The sequence below is a fragment of the Saimiri boliviensis genome, chromosome 2 (genome assembly GCF_048565385.1).
Source record: "Saimiri boliviensis isolate mSaiBol1 chromosome 2, mSaiBol1.pri, whole genome shotgun sequence".
NCBI classification, from domain to species: Eukaryota; Metazoa; Chordata; class Mammalia; order Primates; family Cebidae; genus Saimiri; species Saimiri boliviensis.
Genome location: NC_133450.1, coordinates 172,167,740 through 172,178,870, shown reverse-complemented (window position 1 = coordinate 172,178,870; position 11,131 = coordinate 172,167,740). Strand labels below are relative to the sequence as shown.

Sequence of the window (11,131 nt, the reverse complement as noted above, 5' to 3'; positions counted from 1 at the left end):
GCTTTCTAGTAACTTCCACCCTTTTCTGGTTTCTCCAAGGCCCACTGGAGAGCCCCAGCCCTGGGCCTGCCAGTGCGGCGCTGGGAGCTTCCTGACCTCACAAGCGGCTCTTGTGATGTAATTACCACCTGAGGCGCGCCCCTCCTGGTCCTGGTGAGATCACAGAGCCTACCCAGTCCCGGACCCGGGGCTTCCTGGGGCCCAGTCAGCCGTTCCAGGTGCGTGAGTCCGGGCTGCAGAGGCCGGGGCCGTGGCGTGCAGGGGGAAGGTCGCCCAGGTTGGCGCGCCGTGTGAGCTCCCTGCTGCTCCCTGGTGCTAGGCCAGCTCCAGGAAGGGAACAGACGACTGGACGTCGTTGCAAAAGGGCCACTTAAATTTTCTTTCGAGTTAACACCTTCCAAGGCCCTCGAGCCTGGGCGCGCCCCAAGCCAGGTGGTTGGGGTCCAGGAGTCGGCCGCGGCTGGGGATGCTCTGAGGGGACGTCGGGGCCTCAGGATGGCCCCTGTGAAGACAAAGTGCATCTGCCAACTCTGCTCCTGCGGGTAAGGTGGCCGTGCCCAGGGCGGGGCGGGGGGAGCCCGGGTTTTCAGACTCCCGAGGAAGGGAAGCCTCCTTCGGCTGCCTCATCAGGCGGCCTCACGGTGGGTTTGTCCGCTTGTCACGTTTTTGAGGCCACAGTGTTGTCAAGTAGAACGTGGCTGCTCTCGGGCCCTCTGTGCTGCGTCACTTGAGAGCTGCAGGAGGGTTGAAAACGGGCACAGCCCCGCAGTCTCTACTCCCTTCCCTGCAGCCCAGAAAGCGTCGGCCCCGGAGGGAGAACCCCTGGCCCCGCGGGACCAGCCTTGCTCCTTTTGTTTTACTTCTTTTGGGAAAGCGATGGGCTGGGAGGAGAATTCCCGTCGCGTAACTGAATTTCTCATTCCGAGAGATTGTTAGTCTGTCAGAGAAGTATAAGGTTTTAGCGAAACTTGTTTCCACATTGTGTAGAGTTGAACAAGAATGATGAAAGCGTTACTTTCATAATCGCCTGGCCAGGTCTCTCTCCTCACCTTTAAGGACCATGCCTGGGAGAAGCGCGGTAAAGGTGGTCCCAGGGGAAATCGGGGGCTTTAGTCAGAGTCCCGCGGGCTGACTGGTCTGCTGTCTCTCACATGATCTCTTAGATGCTCCTTCCACCTGCTTCCCAGGACAGCTGCATTTCTGCTCTGCTGGGGAAGGGAGGGGGCAGCAGAGGAGCAACAGATAAGAGGTTATGACCTTAACCTGGGCTCAGCTCACCTGGGCTCAGCTCACTTGGGCTCAGCTCTCCTGGGCTGTCATTAATTGTGGGATCTTGGATTGGTAACTCAACTCCAGGTCATAGTGGCCTCATCTGTACCGACAATACTTACCTCCTAGGACTGTTCTAAGAGTTAATAAGATCATGTATGTGAGTCCTGGTCATGGATTGTGCTTAATATGTTAGTGTCTTGAAATGAGAACTAAGGGCAAATATGACACAAGCATATAAAAATGGTATCAGTAGTGTGGAGGATTAAAGGACACTCTAAAAACTGGATGAGCAATCTTCTCTAATGGTTCCCAACGCTGGCTACTCATTAGAATCACACTGGGAGTTTGAAAACTATCAGTTGCTCAGGCCGTTGAATTGATCATCTCAGGGTGGGCCCCGCTAACTGTCTTGAGGTGATTCTGACCGTTTGCTAGGATTGGGACTCACTGAACTAGATCATGTACAGATGTGGGTCTTGCTTTTGAGCTTTGTTAAGTTGGGCCAGAACATTGTATAGTCTAGAATGACTCATTACTGAACAAAACCGTTTTTTCTTTCTTTTCTTTTTTTTTTTTTTTTTTTTTTTGTGATGGAGTTTTGCTCTTGTTACCCAGGCTGGAGTGCAATGGCGCGATCTCGGCTCACTGCAACCTCCACCTCCTGGGTTCAGGCAATTCTCCTGCCTCAGCCTCCTGAGTAGCTGGGATTACAGGCACGTGCCACCATGCCCAGCTAATTTTTTTTTGTATTTTTAGTAGAGACGGGGTTTCACCGTGTTGACCAGGATGGTCTTGTTCTCTTGACCTCATGATCCACCCGCCTCGGCCTCCCAAAGTGCTGGGATTACAGGCTTGAGCCACCGCGCCCAGCCTACAAAACCATTTTTTCTAAGGCCTTCTTTATTCTTTTTGGAGACGGAGTCTTGCTCTTTTGCCCAGACTGAAGTGCAGTGGTGTGATCTTGGCTCACTGCAACCTCTGCCTCCCCGGTTCAAGCTATTCTCTTGCCTCTGCCTCCCAAGTACTGGGATTATAGGTGCTCACCATCACACCTGGCTAATTTTTGTGTTTTTAGTAGAGATAGGGGTTTACCAGGCTGGCCAGGTTGGTCTTGAACTCTTGACCTCAGGTGATCCGCCCACCTCAGCCTCCCAAAGTGCTGGGATTACAAGTGTGAGTCACTGCACCACACTGAATCTTTTTTAAAGTCTGGGTCCCTCCTTCATTGTAATCTTTTCTTTAATCCGTCCCTTCCCTTTTATTCCCATCATGACTTTCCTGGTTCTCTCACTTTTATGTTTGGAGACTGGTCCTAAATTACCTTCTTAGTGTTTTTTTTCCTCCCATGATTCCCTTACATGAAACCACCCCTTGAACTGGATCAGGCTTCTTGGCATCCCCTGGTGGACCTGCTGATCTCCCCTCTCTGATCCTTATCCTTGCCCGTTCTCTAAAAGACCTATGTCCCCTTCTCCTGCTGCTGGACTTGTAAGGCTGTTTCGGTTGCAGGGCTGAACCGGCCCTGTGACTCCCCATCAAAGAAGAACCCCACTCCCTGTGTTCTCATCCTCTAATTATGCATCAGCATGCTTTATATACCCAATTAATTATATATATGCTGGAAAAACAGATATTTTCTATTTTGTATGTGTACTGTATGATAGCAACATACTGTTTTCTGTGTAACAGCCAACACGTATCTTTTTGAATGAATGGATGATCTTTTTTGTTAAGGTCATAATGGGCCGGACTGGGTTAGGAATGTAAGATTTAGAGCTGTACTGTCCAGTATGGTGTCTAGCTGTGGCAATTTCATTTAAATAGATGAAAGTTAAAACTGAAAATTCAATTCCTCAGCTGCACAAGCCACATTTCAAGTGCTCAGTAGCTACTTGAGTATTGTCACTCCCACCCTGTCCCATGCAGATATGGAGTGTTTCCATCACTGCAGGACGTTCTGTTGGACAACACTGATCTTGAGTCTAATTATTTGGAAGTCTTCATCTCTCACACCCCAGTTAAAGCCCTCCCACCCCAATTACATCTGCTCAGTGACTGGTTGAGATGGACTGAGGAATCTTACAGGTGGTGTCTAAGCTAGTGGAAGTCTATTTTCAGCTTTTCCAGTCTGACGTCATGGGAAAAAGCGATGGGAAGTCTGGAGGACAAGCATGTGTGAAGAAGTTGGAGACAGCGCCCTTGAGTGGGAGGGGGAGACTGGGGTTCCTGAGTGAGTCACTGGATCTCTCTGGGCTTCAGTTCTCCCGTTTTTTAAGCCTGGAGATTTGTGGAGACCTTCAGGGCTACCAGGGAGAGAAAGAGGCACACATTTATTCCCCCTTCTCTCCCACATTCTCTTCTTCCCAAGGTGTTTTTTTGTTTGTTTGTTTGTTTGTTTTTAGCAAATAATTCTGTAATGTTCTTGATCTTTAACTTTTGAGAACATTGTACTTGTTGGTGAGGGGGCTCTGGGGATGCTCAGGGGCCTGGGTAAGAAGGCGTCCATCTGCAGGAGCAGCTGCAGAAGGCTGCTGGGGGAAAGCCACCAAAGGGTGACTCTCTAGGGCCAGTTCTTGTATTGGCCACAAGATGGCAGACGTTTCCTGACCAATTCTCACTGTGGGTTAAACCAAATCAGCCAAAATGGAAAAGCAAAACCTTTGGAGTTCCGAATTATATTTTGTTTTTAAATAGATTTACTTGACATTTTCTAAAATGAGCGATTAGAGTTTAGGGTGCAGCAGAGCTCAGGAAAGTGGTATGTATGCCTTTTGGAGTTGATGGCCGATTACAAAGTGAAAAGTGTTTCAAATGCCTAAATTTAGATTCCAACAACTTGGAAAACTTTTTAATAAGTTTTGCTGGGCAAAAAAAAAAAAAAAAAAAAAAGAAAGAAAGAAACATTTTACTGCATAAAGCTTAAGGCTTTGCCTCCACAATAATGCTCTACTCCTTTCTTTGATGATCAAAATCTTGCAATTGGAATTATTACCATAAAATGTTATAATTTATACCTGAATTGAACCTCAGGAAAAGAAAGAGAAAAAAGTTATAATATTCTCTTTTCAACATAACACCAAATGAGCAAAGCATTTGTGGGTTGTAGAAATACAGTAAGGTTAGCATCTTAAATTTTTTTTTCAAACGAATATACCACCTATCTTGACTTTAGAAGCTACAAGGTGGGAGTGCTTTGAATAGAGTAATCCTACTTTTGTATATGAGAGTGTTGTGTTTCCAGTTGCATCTGATTATCCCTAGCATTTCCTGTTATTGAAAAACTGCCACCCTTGAGAGTTTTATATATATATATATATATATATATATATATATTTTTTTTTTTTTTTTTTTTTTTTTTTTTTTTTTTTTTTTGAGACAGAGTCTTGCTCTGTCACCCAGGCTGGAGTGCAGTGGCACGATCTCGGCTCGCTACAACCTCTGCCTCCTGGGTTCAAGCGATTCTTCTGCCTCAGTCTCCTGAGTAGCTGGGATTACAGGCAGATGCCACGAGCCAATTTTTGTATCTTTAGTAGAAATGGGGTTTCACCATGTTGATCAAGACTGGTTTTGAACTCCTGACCTCAGGTGATTCACCCGCCTTGGCCTCACAAAGTGCTGGGACTGCAGATGTGAGCCACTGAATCAGACCAGAGTTTTACATTAAATCACCTTCCATCTCTACAGTATTTTGAAAATTCAAAAAGTATTTTCCCATATATTATTATCTTACTGTGGGTCCCTCAACATGGGAAACATTGCTTAGTTTGGAAATTGGATTCCTTGATTTTAGCCTCTCTTTTCCCTGGGGATGTTTTCAGTCTATTGAGCTGCTCTTTCCCTGATGACTAAATAGAAACTGTGGTTTGGTCAGGGGAAGGGGGAGCACAGGGCAGGGTTGCTGTAGATAAAGTAAAATGTTAATGGGCCTTTAGAGCTGAAAGGGATCTTAGTGGTCTCTAGCACTTTTATTTTACAGATAAGGAAATTAAAACATTGAGATTGATTTTAATATATGGGAACATGTTAAGCTTTAAGCACAATTTAGGTCAATCAATTAAATTTTATTCATCTTTTACTGGGTATCAGACATTGGGCTAGGTGTTACAGTTTACAGTCTGGTCTATTTTTGAGTCACACTGGACCATTTAAAAAATTGATACGTAATGATTGTACATATTTCTGGGGTACAAGTGATATTTTGATATACGAATATAACATGTAAGAATCAAATCAAGGTAATTAGCATACGTATCACCCCACACATTGATCATTTCTTTGTATTGGGAACATTACATATAGTCTTCTAGTTATTTTGAAATATATGGCAATGTATAACTATAGTTACCCTCCTGTATTATCGAACACTAGAGTTTATTTCTTCTATCCAACTGTATTTTTGTACCCATTAACCAACTTCGTTAGTCCCCTCAACTCCCCAGTGGGCCATTTTTGACTGTAGAGTACAATATGAAGGCTCTTGTCCAACGGAGAAAATAGTATCTGATATATAAAAAAAGTGTAATTCTAAAAGCCTTTTAGTAAAGTAATATAAATAGCAAATCTCCCTCCTGAGATTAAAATGTAGTAACACTACTTCTTCTAAAATTCTTGTAAAAAAATTGTTAATGAAGGGATTGATGTAGCTTACTTTTATATCTGATTATTTTACGGCTTACAGCGCACCATTTTAAAGATTTTGTGCAGTCTTGCAGGAAATTCCAGGACTGGGTAATGTATCATGAAATATTTATGAAGCATTGGTAGTATGTGCAGCATTTCATAAAAAAAGGTAGTCCCGTAGAGGACTCGAAAATTGCTGAAAAGGATGTGGATTTGGCCCTTTCACAGAGCTTGCAGAGGAAGGTGATCTCAGGGGCAGCCATGTATCTGCAACTTAAATCAGTTATGTTAACCAGGGAGGAACTTGTTATTTTAATTTTGGAAAATATTTTCTTCGCATTGATGGAAATTTCCTTAACCTTAGATTTTATTTTCTTAGAGTCTCTGTTACAAATTAAGAGGAAGGAAAAAAAAATTGAGGTCTTGGTTTGATATTACATATTTTAAGAATTCTTATTTTTAATTTAAATAAAATTGACTTCATAAATTCTGATTAAGGAAAAAAAGACAAAGAACAGCCTTTAACAGTTACTTGCTGATGACTTATCTTTAGCAGAATCTAGATAGAGATGTCAAGAAAAAAATTCTCTTCACTGTAAGAGTGAATTTTTATTGTAGATTTCATGTACTTTTCATGTTAAACTATGATATGCTCCTTAAAAATGGCCTTTTTTGATATCAGAATTAATGTTTAATTGTTCATATATTCCTTTCATCTTATGACATAAGTGTGTATATGTCAAATTTCAGATACTAAATTAGAGTACAACTCCATATTCAAATCACAGCAGTAAAAATGATCTATTCGTTCTTACAGTCTGCAAATGGATCCGTTCAGAGTAACATGCTCTCTCTGTTCTGCAGTGGGCAGTTTTAAACATCATTCCCTCCATCGATATTAAAATATTTATTGTTGACCTTCAAGTGATTTATAGTTTTTTTTGGAAAGATGACGTATCTTGGGATGTGTGGTGGAGAAGGGGGAAATAGCTATCCCATAGATGAATAAGACCAATAAAACAAGTGATGTAGGAGGTCAGGGGTGGGAGAGGCACTTTGGGATGGGGGGGGCCAGGGAAGGCTTTGGGACGGGGAAGTGATGAGGAAAGTGAAGCTGGAGGCAGGCAGCCTGGTTTCAGATGCTGGCTCTGCCACTTTTTAACTGTGTGAGCTTATGCAAACCATGTTACCTTTCTGTAAAGTAGGGATAACAGTATGATATTCTTAAGGTGGGTGTGAGGATTAGGCAGGAGAGGAGCACAGGCCCTGAAGGAAAAGGGTGTATCAGGGTTGGGTGAGGCTGCCCCTGTTGCTGGGCATGGCGGTCAAAGACACGGAAGACATCATGTCCACCTGAGCACTTGAGCCTACATGGGAGATCATGCTGGAAGCAAATTGCAGAGGGGCCCTTATGTGTCTCAGAATGTGAACTTGCCAGCAAAGAGCCACAGATGGATTTTGAGTAGGGGATTAGCACAGATAAAACAGTCTTTTCCCCCACAGAAAAGCCTTAAAAGAGTAGCATTTCTTTTCTTCTTTTTTTAAAATAGAGAGTTGAAGTGTCACTATGTTGCCTGGGTTAGTCTCAAACTCCTGGCCTCAAGCAATCTTCCCGCTTGGTCTCCCAAAGTGCTGGTGTGAGCCACTGTGCCTGGCTCCCTCCTCCCCCCTCCCCTTCCCTCCCCTTCCCTTCTCCTCCCCTTCCTTCCCCTCCCATCTCCTCCCCTCCCCTCCTGTTTAAAGAAATGTCCAAGGCCCAGCGCGGTGGCTCAAGCCTGTAATCCCAGCACTTTGGGAGGCCGAGGCAGGTGGATAAAGAGGTCAAGAGATCGAGACCATCCTGGTCAACATGGTGAAACCCCATCTCTACTAAAAATACACAAAATTAGCTGGGCATGGTGGCGCGTGCCTGTAATCCCAGCTACTCGGGAGACTGAGGCAGGAGAATTGCCTGAACCCAGGAGGCGGAGGTTGCGGTGAGCTGAGATCACGCCATTGCACTCCAGACTGGGTAATAAGAGTGAAACTCCGTCTCAAAAAAAAAAAAAAAAAAAAAAAAAAGTCCATTCACGAGGCTATTTGTTTTAAAAAAAAATGTCCAATATCTGAATTAGGCTGACTTTAAATCTGCTAATGTTTTAGTTTTTCTGAGTGGATTTGTAGTTTGCTAATATTTCCTTGAAGATATTTTATCTCCATTCCATTCTTGTCATTTTTCTTAACTTTATTCAACAAATGATTCAGTGATGATTTACTATGAGAAGTGGCAGAGTATTGAGGTTTCAAGCACAGACAGTGGAGCCAGATCATCTAGATTCAAATCCCAGAATTTCTACTCCCCAGCTGTGTCATGTTGAACCATTTCACAGTGAAGTTTCCACTTCTGTGTACCTCAGTGTTCTCATCTGCAAAATGGAGCTAGAACCTGACTTTGAGGGTTATTGAGAGGATTGAGTCAGCATTAAATAAGCAACTAGAACAATGGGCATCCTTAGTAAGGCATAGGTCGATGTTATTAAAGAAACATAAAGGATTGTGTTCTAGGCAGTGAAGCCTGAGGAAGCATACTTACCTGAGCATTTGAGTTTGAGTGGGAGATCCTGCCAGAAGCTCTGTGGAGCTTGTACTCTAGAGAAGAGAGTTAGGTTTGTTTACTAACTTGCAGGTATTAAAAAATGGCTGGGCCGGGCACGGTGGCTCAAGCCTGTAATCCCAGCACTTTGGGAGGCCGAGGCGGGTGGATCACGAGGTCAAGAGATTGAGACCATCCCGGTCAACATGGTGAAACCCCGTCTCTACTAAAAATACAAAAAATTAGCTGGGCATGGTAGCACGTGCCTATAATCCCAGCTACTCAGGAGGCTGAGACAGGAGAATTGCCTGAACCCAGGAGGTGGAGGTTGCGGTGAGCCGAGATCGCGCCATTGCACTCCAGCCTGGGTAACAAGAGCGAAACTCTGTCTTTAAAAAAAAAAAAAAAATGTCCTATGACAAAGGGTGGACGTGGTGGCTCCTGCCTGTAATATCAGAACTTTGGGAGGCTGAGGCAGGTGGATTACGAGGTCAGGAAATCAAGGCCATTCTGGCCAACATGGTGAAAACTCGTCTGTACTAAAAAAGTACAAAAATTGACTGAGCGTGGTGGTGCGTACCTGTAGTCCCGGCTACTCAGGCTGAGACAGGAGAATCACTTGAAGCCGGGAGGTGGAGGTTGTAGGCAGCCAAGATTGTGCCACTGCACCCCAGCCTGGTGACACAGGGAGACTCTGTCTCAAAAAAAGAAAAAAATGTTGGATGATAAGAATAGTCTGCAAAGACTTCATCTGCTCTTTATACTCTGGGAGGCCCTCTGCCCTTTCTGGGATGCCTCACTTTAGTCTAGCAATTTTTAGGCTTTGTGAATTCAGACCGACATTAACACTGAGGTTAAGTTGCTATTCAGTTTAGAACTTTGCAAGTCTTCCAAACAATGATTCTGGGGGTTAAAGACCTCCTCCCTGCATAGCATACCATACTACTCTTTTATTGTCTTTACCAGCTTGTTCAAAGTATCTGAAGTTTCTCTGGTTGTTTCTTTAAAAGGAAAGGGCAGTGCTTTTTGGCTGTCAAGTTAACCACTAAGCAAAATATGTCCTTATATTTTAAATATCTAGACCAGGCGTCCCCAAACTTTTTACACAGCAGGCCAGTTCACTGTCCCTCAGACCGTTGGAGGGCTGCCACATACTGTGCTCCTCTCACTGACCACCAATGAAAGAGGTGCCCCTTCCTGAAGTGCGGCTGGGGGCTGGATAAATGGCCTCAGGGGGCCGCAGTTTGGGGATGCCTGATCTAGACTATCCCAAAACCCCTCATTCTAATGTTAAAAATTGGGTCTGTAATATAAAAAAGCAGTTATGTTTCTCTCAGTATTGGTCAGTAACTTAACTTTTAGAAACTACTCATTATGCAGTGACTATTTTTAAAAATCACCATCTTTCCCCATAATAATCCAATTTCTCTTTCAAGTATGATGCATTTCAGGTCTTTTCCAAATGAAGAAAATCTACGTGCAATCTGTGAACAACAGCTCTGAGTGGAGTGCAGTGGCACAATCTCGGCTCACTGCAACCTCCACCTCCCTGGTTCAAGCGATTCTCCTGCCTCAGCCTCCCGAGTAGCTGGGACTGCAGATGTGAGCCACCATACCCAGCTAATTTTGTATTTTTAGTAGAGACAGGATTTCTCCGTGTTGGTCAGGCTGGTCTTGAACTCCCGACCTCGGGTGATCTGCCTGCCTCGGCCTCCCAAAGTGCTGAGATTACAGGTATGAGCCACTGTGCCCAGCCTGAATACCTTGTTCTTCTACCTTGCTTTATATAGGAGGGCAGTGAGTAATGTTAGGGGAAGAACATGCAACAACTGTTGGCATTGCAGCCCTGGATTTAATTCCTTATAAGCTTTGTGAACTTGTTCAGGTCCTTTAACATCTCTGACTTTCAAAAGTCAGTGATCCTCAGACAGTGAAGTCTCCACTATCTATAGCGGTGTTTTTTTCCAGGTCCAGAGAACATCCATGTCAGGGCCCTGAAGGTGTCTGCAGAGGTCTCCTATAGCCTCTGCTGGAGACCTGAAGAGAAGTCAGGGAAAGGGGACACGGGCACAGACCTGAAGATGGACAGATGTTTCCCTGACTTCTCCAAAATTATTGACTTGCTAGTTGGGAGTATGTGTCTTTGTCAGACCTCATGACTCTTGGGGCATCTGATCTGTTTTCTTCTGGACACTGTGACTTCCTCTGCACATGGGCTGTCTGTGGTTGCCCCAACCCTAGCTTTATAACACTTCTCATTTTCGAGAACTGAAGAGTTTAATATGTTGTTTTCAAATTCCAAAGAGAAGATCACCTGGCTGAGTCTACCTGTGACAGGTGGCTCTTCTGGCATCAGGCTCTTGCTGTGGTCCAGTCAGCTGAGTACCAGAAGGGGTGGGGTTACATGCAACAAACTGGGCAGCTAGAGGACAGCTGTTTTATGTAATAAGGATAGAGGTAGGAAGAAAATAATTAGAAGAGGAAACAATTAGACTTAAAAAGGCTCTTGTCAAGATATCCTTGTGGATAAAGTTAGCGAAAGACAGGTTGGATGATAGCATTAGGTTAGGTGGATTCCCAGGTTATTGAACAAGCAGGCCAAAAGAGTGTTTTGATGGCTTTTTACCTGCTAAGAACATATCACCATTGTTAGTGATACTGGAACGA

The 11,131-nt window shown here is 44.3% G+C and overlaps 1 protein-coding gene across 1 annotated transcript in view; it reads left to right on the top strand.

Moving 5' to 3' along the window:
• Window positions 1-203: 203 nt before the first annotated feature.
• The window catches only part of SAXO1 (stabilizer of axonemal microtubules 1), a 102,204-nt gene continuing 91,276 nt past the window's right edge, over window positions 204-11,131 (top strand). Inside the window, exon 1 of the mRNA XM_003928135.4 lies at window positions 204-542. Coding sequence (XP_003928184.2) covers window positions 496-542 — 47 coding nt within the window. The 5' untranslated portion in view covers window positions 204-495. The remainder of the gene's footprint in view (window positions 543-11,131) is intronic.